At 43.9% G+C, this 14,399-nt stretch overlaps 1 protein-coding gene across 1 annotated transcript; it reads right to left on the bottom strand.

The window, feature by feature from the left end:
- Positions 1-1,666: 1,666 nt before the first annotated feature.
- igfn1.3 (immunoglobulin like and fibronectin type III domain containing 1, tandem duplicate 3) lies at positions 1,667-14,028 on the bottom strand. The gene is made up of 24 exons (XM_047026216.1): positions 13,844-14,028; positions 11,059-11,168; positions 10,760-10,882; positions 10,507-10,646; positions 10,208-10,307; positions 9,991-10,032; positions 9,795-9,840; positions 9,528-9,705; positions 9,257-9,370; positions 8,982-9,144; positions 8,335-8,607; positions 7,805-8,155; positions 7,484-7,608; positions 7,182-7,323; positions 6,775-7,068; positions 6,271-6,567; positions 5,890-6,069; positions 5,541-5,669; positions 5,067-5,375; positions 4,790-4,875; positions 4,309-4,501; positions 3,310-3,606; positions 1,987-2,313; positions 1,667-1,876 (listed from the first exon to the last, which is right to left on the bottom strand). The coding sequence occupies exons 2-24, from the start codon at positions 11,117-11,119 to the stop codon at positions 1,872-1,874; spliced, it is 3,975 nt and encodes a 1,324-aa protein (XP_046882172.1). The 5' UTR covers positions 11,120-11,168; positions 13,844-14,028; the 3' UTR covers positions 1,667-1,871.
- Positions 14,029-14,399: the final 371 nt, after the last annotated feature.

The raw sequence follows: 14,399 nt of genomic DNA, 5'->3' as shown, positions 1-14,399 counted from the left end.
AATTGTGGATGAATAGTACTATAATGATTTATACAGTATGATAACAGTTACTATTGGTATTGTTTTTATCAGTAAGCCCAAGAGTAGAAAATATTAGTAGTAGAAGTAGTAAAACAAATAACATCATTATTACAAATGTTACTTATTGACTGAGCTGCTTGCAAGGAGAATAAACTACACATTAGGTTAGTGCTTCAGAATGTTATGTCTGTGTGGTGAGAAGCCAGGAACACACAGAAGGCCGCAGCTTGCTGGGCGGGCCCTTAAATGGCTGCTGCTCTCACAGCTCCCAGCCCTCTGGATCGTTAAACCAGGGGTCAGGCTCATTGTATTCCTTTAAACGCACAGTCATGCTAGGTCTGAGCACGATTGATTGTGCGTTGTGGGTATTTCGGGAAATGCAATAAAAGTTAACGCCTGCCTTCCGGAATGCTGAGGGAACACAGGCATGGGAGCTTGAGAGTGAGACTCTTGATGTTCTTGAAGGTATTTATTACATGGGTCACCAAGTTCAAGAGCTATGAATATGACTGTGCATCACAATGCTCAACAACCGACATACACAACGTATTTCACACAAGCCCCGATTCACTCTTTCCAATTGTTAACAGGTTGTTATCGGACTAGTACCACAAGTGATGTCATTTCCTTTTGATATCTATGTAAATGCACGCCCAAAATAGTAACCGAGTAACCAAGCACATGACCAATATCTGAGTACAAAATTGGCATATTTACACTGCTTTATCCAGAACTTAGATATAGTGTCTTATAGTTGAAGTTATTCGGATCGTTGCTGCTTCACTGTGGCACTAACTATTTTTACAGAGGACTTTCCTCTGCGTGTGACAGAGAAAGTGAAGATGGGTCTTCTCAGACAGTTATTGGCTTTTAAACGTCAGTGTGTCGTGCACAGATGCCCTAATAAACACTTGTTGTTTCCTGTGTCAATAACCAGAAGGAAACCCTGCACTCTTACTCACAATGTTAGCATTTCTCCAGACGTAGAACTTGGAGAAATAACTGTATGTTTACAAGGTCACGCATGTGAATTTCAAATCATTTATGACTTTCCATGTATTTATGACGTTTCCAATTTTAACTCACAATATCCCCTGAAAGAACATAACTGCATGCTCGCAGTAAAAAGAGAAATGTGAAGCCTTGTGACAGTTGGCAAAACAAAAGCAAAGCTAGTGTGACAACAGCACACGACAAGTTTCTGAGGCTGGTTAGCGTCCTCGAGGGCTTTAGTTTGCCTGTCTTACTATAGCAGCCTTAGACCAAGCAAATTCATGTATGTTTATATTGGTTTTGGGGATGTAACTTTGCAACCATTTGGCCCTTTGATTTTATATATTGTGTCCAATTGAGAGGATTAGTTAAGGAAGTCATATATTGTGTTACTAACTACAACAAACCAAAAAAACTATGTTTGGCATATATGGTAACTTGACATTTGATTTTCCTTAAAATATGTTTATTTGACTTACAATACTTGTACTGTATATACAAGTATATACACCTATGTTTGACAGAGATTGCTGATTTGCTGAAAAGTCACAAAGGATATTCACAGCTTCTGGTCATGAACCCAAGTTGTCACACCATCTACTGAAATAATATTTAACAGATAATCAACAAAACATTTATCTTAACTACAACATGATGTCAACTACAGTTTATTGCACATTTTTTTAAACACTTCAGGAAACAAGCACCAGATATGGGTCCAACACAGAAAGCAACACATCACCTAACCTCGAATCTCTCACAGAAGCTACTGTGTTGTATCTTGCCTATAACTCTCATGTAGACGTCTTGATCAGGTTAGCAGGACAGATGTCAGGATGGAAGACTATCTACCTACATCAGTCTGAAATACAAAAGAAGATAAAATTCAAATTCAAGTACAACTGTCAAAACGCAAAAGGATTTATGCTCTAGTAGATTAGCTGAGAGGTTTTATTGGACATGGCCTGTTACCTTTCACTGTGAGTTTAGTGGCGCACTCTGCCCTTCCCAGGGAGTTCTCAGCGATGATCTTGTACTCTCCGGTGTCTTTGGGTCCGACCCTCAGGATGGTCATAGAACAAACCCCACAGGTGTTGGAGATGTAGTAGTTGGTGTTGGTGTTGAGGCTGATGTTGTTCCTGTACCATGTGACGTGGGGCGTGGGGTCCCCTCTCACAGCACAGCTCATGAAGCACTCGTAACTCTCAGGACTGTTGTGCATTTTCAAAGGAACCAGGAAGGATGGTGCGACTTCCAAGGTCACAGTTTTGGACGTGGGTAAACTCAGAGTGAACTTCTCTGCAGGAAGCAGGAGATAATAGGGAAGTAACCGATTAGCCATCATCAGTCATTATGTCAAGCAGGTGAAGTGGCTAATGAGACTTGGATGAAAAATGTGTTCAATCAATGGGGTCATCTGTCCTCTTATTCACTTCAATCATGTCATGTAGCCTATTTGACATTTCCCCTATGTAAACAATCTGTCTGTACACGGTACACACGACTTTATGCTGGATTGCTATTGTGACTGTACACTGACTTTGTTGGAGTTCAAGCAAGCAATTGAAGGACTGATAAATTCTTTATGTACTGTTCTCTCTACGTGTTGTGCTTCCTAGCGTCAACGTAGATTCAACAGCGAGCCAAACTCCTATGGGCAGAACACTTTACAATACAAATTATAAAAAATAAATGTTACAAAAAGTGCCAAGCGTTCCAAAAAAGTGCCAAGCGAAAAAAGTCTGGTACCTTTGCCCAATTTAGTATCAATCCGCGTTTGTTAGCCTAAAAAACTACGACAGTAAGCTGGCTCTAGCTAGCTAGCGGGCTTACACACAAAGTTTGCTAACTAATTTATTTGAAAGACTTTAGGTAAACTTTGACCTACGATTATTAACTATCTAACAAACAAAGTTAGCTATGTAACTAAGTGCCAAATAATGAAGTCAATAACGCCAGCCTGTAGTGGTGCTACTAGCAGTAGTGTGTGCGTTGCGTTGCGTTGGAACGGCTTCACACTAATGTCATTATGTGTGCAGCCAGGACTCGGGCCTGTTTTATTCTAAACATGAGCCCGTAGGTCTATTATTTAAAACTTTAAATTGGAGTGTCTATTGGATTGAACAACGTCCCTCATTAACTGTGATAATGATTTTTGTATAAACCCGAGACAAATTGCTCTGATAATAAGCCTATAACACGCCATTTCGTGAGCTGTTGCTTTAATATTTTAGTTCAATCGTAGTTGTTCTGCTGCCGATTCAAATGACAAACACGGCTGTCTTGAATACTTACCTTTTATTTTCATCTCCCCCCATGTTGATGAATTAGATGGAGCGGAGAGGCCCATGTCGTTTTTGGCATAGACCCGGAAGCTATACTCCCTCCCGGCCATGATGTTGATGGCCGTGAAGTTGTTGTTGAAGAGGCGGTCGGCCACAGTCTGCCAGGTGCGCTTGATGGAGTCTCTCCTGGATACCATGTAGTGCAGTCGGTCGTCTCTCTTCTCGTCTGGGGAAGGAGTCCAGGACACGGTCACGGTTCCAGGGACGTTCTGCTCCAACTCCACCGGGCCTGGAGGCTTGGGGTCGTCTGGAAGAAGGTCAGAGACATCACCACTCGTTGGGTTACAACGTACTACCAATCAGTCGCGATTTTAGACTCTTTTTAGGGGTGCTCAAGCACACCTAAATTTCATCTCAACACCCCTAAAAATGATCATAAAACATTGAATTATTATGAATTATTATTATTTTAAATAAGTTTTAGTGCTCTAACCAAAGAGTTTGCAAACGTGTCTGTTAGTGGCAGATGACAAACAATTACAATTAAATTACAGGTTCAAAGGGCTTTTTAATATCCAGTGTCGCCATACACCTTTAGTGCTGGTAGTCTGCCAGTAAAACCAAAGGAGAAGAAGTAGGTAATTTCATGGCGCAGATTAAGAACACAAGTCACATTCTCATTGGGGGCCGAGCACCCCTGAAGGTCTGATCGTAGAATCGCCCATGCTACAAATATAAACAACGATTAGCTTCGTAAGTGCAGACCACTTCACCTCCTAAAAAAACACTTGTGTATGACTCTTATGGGGGCGGGTTTGTTTCTTACAGCCTAGGCCTAAATGCATAGTGTCGTTATAGTTGTTTGTAGTTAATTAATTTTTTTGCAACTGCGCACCTACTTTTTGTGGTTATTTAAAAGTGCAAAAAAATTACTTTTCAAAATCGGTCTCACCCACATTTTAAAACAAACCTACGCCCGTTTGTGATCAGGTGGCTTGTTTCAGTGTACCTGTGACTCGAATCTCAACACTGAAGGTGTCCTGTCCAACGATGTTCTTGACCACGATGGTGTAGATGCCTGTGTCAGAGCGCTCGGACGAGGGGATGAGCATCTGGGATGTGGTGTCTGCGTTGCTGACGGTGACGCGCTTCGACACGGGAACGCCATCCTTCAGCCAAGTGATGTTTGGCATCGGAGAGGCCTGCAATAAAACACACGGGGCAGCGCTAGGGTCAGTCTCTGTTTCTCTTGATGAAAATCACAACATGCACACCCCTTATACACACTTTTTAGTGTGGATTTGGTCTTATTCTTGCTATTTCACACATAAGCAATGGGACTACTAGCATCCAGCATATGTGACTTTGATGAAAAGGCCGACAGACATGACATGTTTGCCAGACTGTGGCCTCTGCTGTGCATCAGCACTGGAAAGATGTATTTAAATGTTTTCCATGCTTGAGATTTTGCATGATTGATTTCACAGAACCTCAAAGTTGATGTTGACTCTTGCAGAGTTCCCAGCTCTCACTACCATGAAGCTCTTCAACTTAGCGTCAGTGAACTGTGGTCTCACTGGGAGAAAGCACAAGTTAGCATGTTAGCATGGGGCTTAGTTAGCATGGGGCTTGGTGATTGGTTTAGCATTAGGATTAATGATAATGATATGACACAACACAGGGTTTTTTGTAACTTGAACTCTGGACATGTTTTACACACAGTAGCATAGCCATATTTACTTTGTGAGGTCTGTTGCTATCACTCACCAGGAGGAGGCATGGCCAGGATGTAGTTGTCCAGTTCCTGGGGTTGTCCTTCCCCTCCATCGTTGGTGGCGATCACCCTCACCCAGTACATGGCCATGGACTTCAGACCCTTCACCGTGAAGGACGTCATGGTGATGGCGTTGGAGTTACAGCGATCCCATTCAGGGTTCTCTGCTGGTCTGATCTCCACAAAGTAGCCCTTGGCCTCGTCCTCCACCCCTTCGATGTCCTTGGGCTTCGTCCAGGAGAGACACAAAGTGGTGTAGGTGGAGTCTGTCACCTTCAGGTCGATCACTTTACCGGGGGGCTCTGAACAATAACAGAACAGTATGTGATCTGAACCGTGGCACCGACGTTTTTATTCACAGAAAGTGAAAGGGCTTGTGTGCTACGGGATCACACACAGTAAATATGTGCTGTGTCTTCAAACATTTATTTATTTATTACATTTATTTGGTTGTCACCGTAACTTACTCTTTGGGTCTCTCGCGATTACAAATTCAGACGGTGTACTTGGCTCTCCTGCTCCTGAAATGTTAATGGCTGAGACACGAAACTCATACTCCATTCCCTCAACAACGTCTTTTACTGCGCACTTCTTCTCTGTGGGCATGACAACACGATAGGGAAGGCTCAAAACACACTCATTTCTCTGGGTGTTCAGCATGCCTAGAGTATGGCTGAAAAACATAATTAGAGGGGCAACAACAAACCTTCAAACGGTTTCTGATTATGCCGCCGGATTGAACGCATTCACATAAATACGCTTCACATTTCACGCTCGGGAACATGCTAATTAGGCGTAACATTGAAACGGACACACCTTTGATAGGCTCGTCTGGTGGGTTAACAGCCCCCCACAGATTGCTGCCCTTCTTGCGTTTCTCCAAGTTGTACCCCAGGATGTTGGTGCCTCCAGTGTTGGAGGGAGGAGACCAGGCCAGGTTGATGCAGTCCTTGAAGGCGCTGACCACTTTAGGAGCAGAGGGGGATCCGGGATACGCTACACGACAATAACACAACTACATCTGACACCCAGCCAAATCTACAGAAATAAATTCAGCAGATATGGAAGTTGACCTCGGGTCACTTACACCAAGGAATCCAATATAGCCTTGATTTATACCTCTGAAGCACCCGGACACAACACAGACAGAGTAGCGAAGCATTTCATGTGGAATGAGACGAGAAACGAGTGACCCACCTTTAGTTCCGGCCTGGAGATCGTCCGTCTCCATCATCTCACTGATGCCCTCCTCCGTCACGGCTCGGATGTGGTAACAGTACTTCCTGCCGTGGTCCACGTCCGTGTCCCTGTACTTGGGCTCTCCCAGGATCTGCCCCAGCTTCTTCCAGCTGTTTCTCCCCAGCTGCTGCCGCTCCAGGAGGTAGTTGGTGATCGGGGAGCCGCCGTCGTCCTTGGGGGGCCTCCACTTGAACTCCACAGCAGACGAGGAGCTCTCGATGATGTCCACAGGGGCCAGGGGAGGGGTGGGTCTGTCTGGGGGCCAAAACATTGTGGGAAAACAATAGTAACCGAAGCATGTTCTTATTTATTGATCTTGTTATTGGAGGTCTTTATATATGAGATATTAAATAAGATGTTTATTTTATTAAAGATGTATCTTTATCTATCATCTTTCTCTTGTCAGGAATGGCATGTGGTGTTAGGTTTTATTTTGGTATTGATTAAATGTGCGCTGCTTACCCAGTACAATAAGCCTGGATAAGGCCTCGATAGTTCCACTCTCGTTCTTGATCTTGATCTTGATTTCCCCGCTGCTTTTGCGTGGGCACTTGCTGAGCAGAAGGCGACTCTGATAAGACGACTTCTCGATCTTGATGTTGGAGTCTTCCAGAAGCTCCTCGCCCTCGTTGTACCACTGGATCTTCATGGGCTCGCGGCCCGTGAAGGGCAGCTTGAAGGTGGCGTTCTGGCCCATCCTGATGATGACGGGCTCCGAGAACTTTGCCAGGTCATCGAGGTTGATCCTGGGAGGGTCTGAAACAGGCAAGTGCCATATGTGAAATATTAGAGACATAGATATTATAGAGACTCATGTGTCTGTACACTAAATACAGTACATATAAATAGATAGACAAAGAGACTCTTACCTTCCACAGTCAACATGGCCTCTGTTTTGCGCCCGTCTGCCTCAAAGCGGTATTTCCCTGTGTCATCTTCCTGGCAGCTCTTAACTATGAGTTTGTGATAGGCCCCATCTTTAACCAGGGAGATTTCATCTGATGCTGTAATCTGGAATGGGACACAAAATAAATAATTACAACCTTAAAGAGATTACTGCACCGTTTCAGTTTCATTAAGGTACATTTGTCTCTCTCTCCCTCTCATGGATTTATCAAGCTATACAGTAGCTACGGCGTTCAGCGTATTTTCACTCCATCTTCCTCCTCACCTCTTCTCCATCCTTGTACCAGACGCCATCGCAGTCCTCGCTGCTCAGCTTGCACACCAGCTCTGCAGACGTGCCGATGACAGCGGTGATGTCCGACAGCCCTGTGGTGAAGTGGACTCCTGGATCTGGAGAACAGGGGGGTCAGGACCAGGGAGGAACAATCCCTGTGTCAATATCGGGTATCATGGTAGTTCACAGGGTGTCCCACTATACTGGGATGGATTGATTGATAGATTGATATAAAATTAGACAGATGGATAGATGGACACTTAGACACAGACAGACATAGAGAGACAAACAGACAGATCAGTCTACTCTCACCTATGACCGTGTCTGGGATCAAGGGTCCAGTTCTCACTCTCTTCTTCTTCTCCGTGGGCGGTTCTTCCTCCTCCGGAGGTTCCTCCACCTTTGGCTCTCCCACAGCCTCAGGTTTAGGTTCTGCTGGTTCTGCTGCTGGTTCTGGTTCTGCTGCTGGTTCTGGTTCAGGTTGTTCTTCAGCTGCGGCCGCCTTCTCCGCCTGGGCCTGCTTCACCACCTCTATCATCTCCTCTCTCTCCTTCTGCAGCTTGCCCTGCTGCTCCTGGGCGACCTTGGCCAGGTCTGCTCCCCCGCCCGCCTGGGTCGTCTTACGGACGGCCTTTTTTCCCCGATTGTTAGGGTCCTTATCAGCTGTTTAAGGACCATAACATGAGCAGCTTTAGTATGTTATGATAATACACAGTGTGGTATTTAGGGTAGGACATCCGCAGAACTTACTGAGTAGTATTTTAGTTAAGTACAATATAGTATAGTTTAGTATTGTTGCATGCATGCATGGTGGCATTAAGCATTTTTGAATGTAATCTTACCTTCAACAACAAGCCAAGCATTGCAAGACTTTATCCCTGCCACTGCAGCGTAGATGCCCTTGTCCAGCTGCAGGCAGTCTTTGATGACCAGTCTGTGAATGAGCATATCCTCTGACACTGTGATGTCATATTTCTCTCCTTGCTCCAAGGGAACAGTCTTCCCCATCCATTGGATCCTGGCCATGGGATGATCGAGCACACACTCAAACACGGCGTCCTCTCTCTCCGTGGCCTTCACTTCCTGGATCTTGACCAGGAAGTCGACGGTAGGAACTGGATGATACACAGACACATGGACAGGTGTGGAATGTGCAGTGCACAAACACCATGCATCATATTCAGGGACATATGTTTTTGAATGTAAGTAGGATTTTATATTTTTATATAACTAAGGATGCAGCCGATAAATATAATTTTCTTGATGAAAATGGGAGGGGGGGGGTCTTATTTTCAATATTCAATAAGCGGATGGGACATGTCTAATAAATACCCTTGTCAGAATCAGAGAATCAGAATCAGTTTAATGTGGCCGGAAGGTGCAAACAATAAACATACGGATCAATAAACATGTATGGATCAATGTATGATCGAACATACGCCCCTGATCATGTTAACGAGGGGACAGACTCGTCAGAGAGTTATCTTACTTTTGAAGTCAGTTGAGAAGATGTTCACCCCCTCTACCATGACTTGGTACAAGCCAGCATCCTCAGGGTTCAGGTTGTTGATGTTGAACATGTATTTCTTGCCAACTTTCTTTAAATTATGCTTTACTTCCGTGTCGCAATCAAACGCAACCATCACTCCATCCTGTACGACGGCATTTGATTAGGCTTTACATTTGACAGAATAATATCATAAATCCATATGATAGACTGTATATACTGTATATATAAATACCACATACATTATTCAAGCTTACCTTGAACAAGAAGAGTTTGCTGTTTGGGTCTTTGAGCGTCATTTCAAATTCAAACTGCGCACCCCCTCCAGGTTTAATTTCAATGGGCTTCAAGTTACTGAGTTGTTCAATGAACTGTTGGAGAACATTACTCATTTTCAGAGTACACAGAGCACGTTGTAGTCTATCTTACGTTCTTGTCGCTGTTGTCTGAGGCGTAAACATTTATCTTGAAAATGATTACTGACTGTCAGTACGGGGTCTTGATAATATAAGGAGATCCAACACCAACCTTAGCCTGCTCCTCTTCTCTCTCCTTCTTCTTCTCGTTCAGTTTCTTCAACATCCAGCGGAAGTCAGTGACTCCGTACTCAGAGCAGATACTTTCAAAATCTTTCTTATCGGCGCTCAACAGAAGATCCCAGAAACTGTCATCAATCACTTTCTTTTTCTCTACTGGTCCATCGGTCCTGGAACACATATAAGCAAGCCAGGTGTTAACTTAAAGGCTCTTAACAAGATAGTCATATTTCATGACATCTACCTGCCTTGTTCTTACCTTGCCTTTAAGGTCTTTTTGAAATCTTCAGGCACTTCTCTAACAGCTGGGTTGGGATTCATTCATCTTGTTAGACTGCACTTAAAGATGCACTTACAATGCATGCACTAGTTGTATGTCACTTTGGTGAAAGCGTCAGCTGAATGAATAAAAAGTCTGTTTTAATGGAATGGCCATGTAAAAAATAAAAACAAACCTGTTCTTGTTTCTTGCATAGCCCGACTTTTCTTATAACCAACTTGAAGGAAAATCATTAGATTAAAGACACATCGATAAAGAATCATTGAAACATGCTTGGATATAACAATATAATACAGTACAGAATATATAGTTTAGCATTTAGCATGCTCTTTTGAGACCTTTTTTTAAGGTATAATTACTGTTAAAAACAAAAATAATGATAGTAATCTTACCTTCAATCACATTGAGGGCAGCAGTGACCACAGCTCGTCCGTAATCGTTAGTGGCAAAGCATTTATACGTGTCTGCTTGATCGGGAGCCACATCTGGCATCTGAGAGGGCATGAGAGATGGTTTTCACACAGTGCTAGGTTAGAGTTAGGTCTCTGGGTCGTGTACCCCCCCCACACACACACACACACACACAATTATACTTTTTAATTTTTTTTATACGTTTTGCCCTCTGCCCAAGACCTCTTGTCAGTACTGTACATCGTTTAGCAGACGTTTGTTTTGGTGTTTGTTTCCACACCTGCAGCGTGTGCTCCCCGGAGGCTTCGTCGTGAACAGACTGGTACCGGTCAGGGTCCGTCACCTCGCCGTTGTTCCTTGCCCAAGTCACAGAGGGAGTAGGGTCTCCAGTCACAATTGCCTTGAAAATCGCTAGTTTACCTTAAGTAGCGGAAGAAATGCGGTGATCTAAATGTGCTGCTTGAGTATCAGTATCAACATCTGTTCTTTGTGCGTCTGTATGTAACATATGACTTAGAGTGGATGAACTGTACCCTCCTGGATGGTGAGAGCGATGGGCTTGCGGGTAAAGTCAGGGTGGCTCTTCCCCTCTGGGATCTCCTCCACATACTGGGTGATCATCACCCCGGGCACCCTGGACCTCTTTTTGATGGCCACTGGAACAGAGAGAGAGAGAACCCTGGTTTAACAATCCAGCACTGTCCTCCACAATACACCAACAAGGAGATGTACAGGGCTTGATATTAGGTTATGACACACCTATACGAGGATATATTAATGTGTTGATTTGATGATGATATTGCTTGTTTTGAGGAAGGTGAGTGTGGCTCACCCTGCCCAGGAGCCGTGGGCTCAGGATCCTTCGTCTTCCTAAACCTGGACATCTTCGACATCTTGTTTTCACGTCAAACACAACAGCTTTTCTGACTGGGCTTTCTCTTTCTGGAGGAATAGCACGGTTCAGATTAGATGCAGACAGCGAGAGAGAGGCAGGTGAGGGAGCAGAGCCGTCACCATAATGTCTCCCTGCTCAGACAGGAGCTGGGGTTCGGTAAGATAGATGGGGGAGATTCATTTGCTGTGAGCTAACATGAACACTAATTGCTGCAACACAATTCATAGTGTGGTTCCGTGGCACAATTAAGTATTCATTCCACCGGTTCAACTGCACTCCATCATCAGGGATCCTGCTGTATTTGGGCGATCCCAGGAAGTCTGCCTTGTTTATGGAGAAGGAAACACGGACAGGGAGTGAGCCCGGAGCAGAAGGTGCTGGTGGACAGCTATAAGTAACAGTTAGAAACCTCATCTCTCTGACGCACAGTTAATCATCTTCAGATGGTCCTAGTCAGCAACAGGTGTCGTTTCCCTCAGCTTCAACCACTGGATTCTGGCAATATGTCTGCCACAGGAATCTAATGTTGACACATTTTGTGTAAACCCCACTCTTGTTGAAGACTATATTAGAATGTTAGATAATGTGAGTTATTACTTATGACTTCACTGTCCTATCTATCCTAGGTTAGAACTCTTGCTGGGAGGTTTTGTTGACTTTTAAAATACTTGCATTGTTTCTACAGTGCTATGAACGTGTCGGTGTCTCAAAATGATGTATGTGGTTGTACAGAGGAAGTCTTTGGTATTATAACAATTTAATTTCACCTTGAAGATGGTTAGAATCACCACAGTTCCGAATCATCTGAATAGCATTGAATTTAGCTTGAATTTAGGAGACTTGACTTTTGCACATGCAACTTTTTCTATTAAGTAGTGTGTATGTTTCTTTTGGTAAGATCACTATATTAGTCATGAAGTGGTTCTCTAATTCTAGAGAAGTTGTGAATGCAAGAATTCCTGTGACCACAGAATGCTTAGCATGCCCTTACTAGGCAGTAGTGCATCACCTGCCTAATTCTGCTTGCAGTAGGTCACGTAGCTCATAAAACTATCTATCAAACACCAAAATGTGACATGAGTCGCATGCTGTAAAGGATAGCTGCAAGCTAGGTTAACTCCCTCATATCCACAGGAGTTAACCACATCCAAGCAAAATCACAAAAAAAGAAGTAATCATTCGGAGGGTTTTTGCAACTGTAATGTAAGAATCCTGTTAATCGATCTACTTATTTGTTTACAAATCAGAGTTTACAGTTTATTCCCCACAGACTACTAAGTAGGCGTAATGAATGTATAGAATATCTGTAGATTTGTTGTGAAGTGTTGCATTTACTGCACACATGCTAACAACATTTTGAAATTGTCACTGTCCGTTCAACAATGACCCCTTCTTCCTTTCAGTCCTGTGGATTTAATTGGTTCAAATGTACCATGTATATATTTCCCATGGATAAATAGTGGAAAGGTGTTGTAGTGGCTCTCTGAGCATTCTGTGTAACGCACAGTACCGCACACCCTGAGATCCTGTGTAACGCACAGTACCGCACACCCTGAGATCCTGTGTAACGCACAGTACCGCACACCCTGAGATCCTGTGTAACAAACAGTACATTTCACATTCATATGTAGTCATTTAGCAGACGCTCTTATCCAGAGCGACTTACAGTAAGTACAGGGACATTCCCCCGAGTCAAGTAGGGTGAAGTGCCTTGCCCAAGGACACAACGTCACCTGGCACGGCTGGGAATCGAACTGGCAACCTTCTGATTACAAGCCCGCTTCCCTAACCGCTCAGCCACCTGACTCCCTACAGTACCGCAGACCCTGAGATGAAGTGAGTTATACAAGAGCTGCCATCTGGGTGCGCTGAGTTGAATGTCTTTGCCTAGTCAGGCATCAGGACTTCCATATTAGTATGGCATGAAAAACAGCCATGCCCAGCAACTGTGTGGGGGGATTGATTTATAAATAAAGGGTATGAGACAGGTCAGTGTCCCAGGCCACTGGTCTCCGTCTAGTGGTGGTCGGGTCTCCTCTTACAGGCCTGGCATGCTCACTGTGATGGCCTGGCATGCTCACTGTGATGGGTTTATGTGGGTGTCGTGCTGTCGAGCATCACTTGAAATGCTAGGGTTGGTCTGATACTTGCACATGACGTTTTGGGTGATATGATGTTGCATTTCTGTCGGAGCTTGGATTCTACTTTAGTCCAGTGGTACTGTCATGTGCTTGCTTGAAACTGGACAATTACTGAATGTAAAGCAGTTGGAATAAAATGTAAAGAGTTTACTTAAGTTTTTAATGTTTTCTCAGTTACAGTTAGTTTTGAACATCTTCATTGAGCCACTTGGGATGGTCATTTCAGATGGACACTATCTCCTTATTCCTGTTCAGCAGCATAGCTTCTGTTGCTGAGTTAGAGCAGATCTCCGCTGGCACTGAACATTCATGACATGCTTCTCATCCTCCAGGAGCAGATGTTGTAGCCTGCCCTGTTCGGCCCCTCTGATCCACACGTTACCATCCACACAACAAACGCTAGGTGTTCACACCTTCCATCACATACTGTTTCCACCGCATCTCCGTGCTGTATCACCTCAGCTTTAGTTTGACTATTAAACACTGTGGGAAGCCTATGATGATATACCACAGAATCTATCAGAAGTACACCAATACAATCTAAGAAATGTCAGTAGTTATTCAAGTTTTTTAACACTCACATTTTTGTACGCGTTCGGTCTTCTCGTCACAGCTCCCTGGAACTTCCTACAGATACTGGAGTCTTGGGTGTGTGTGAGGAGATCAAGCCTACATGAGATGCAGAGTTCACGCTGTGCTTGGCCCTGTCACAGTGACTGGCAGGGATAGGCTTACTGTCATGTATTTGGGACAAGTGTTGCAGTTCTTGAAAAGGAGGCACAGCAGCCTGGAAGGCAGCATCCTGGCTCCTCCCTCTCAATTCATGTTCAGCTTCAATATGTGGCTGAGGGCTCTTATAGATCCCATTTTTAACACAAAGTCAGTGAAGAGCTGGGGTGAGGTGCTGTGCCACGCGCTGAACATAACATGGCAGTTGTTCTTTTTTACATCTGGCTGGTAAGATTCAATTTTGTGTATTATATTATGTACGCATGTAGGACTACTTGTGATGTAATTGTTTTAATAGATTTGTGCATATTACGTTATTCTTTGATTATGGTTGTAAATAAGTAATGATTTGCTACACTTTTATTTGTCAAACTGGAAAACATTTAATGCACAAAAATATATACAAAA

This window comes from Hypomesus transpacificus, chromosome 9 (genome assembly GCF_021917145.1).
Source record: "Hypomesus transpacificus isolate Combined female chromosome 9, fHypTra1, whole genome shotgun sequence".
In the NCBI taxonomy this organism is placed as follows: Eukaryota; Metazoa; Chordata; class Actinopteri; order Osmeriformes; family Osmeridae; genus Hypomesus; species Hypomesus transpacificus.
Note: the sequence above shows the minus strand (reverse complement) of the source record. Positions and strands in the feature narration are given on the sequence as shown.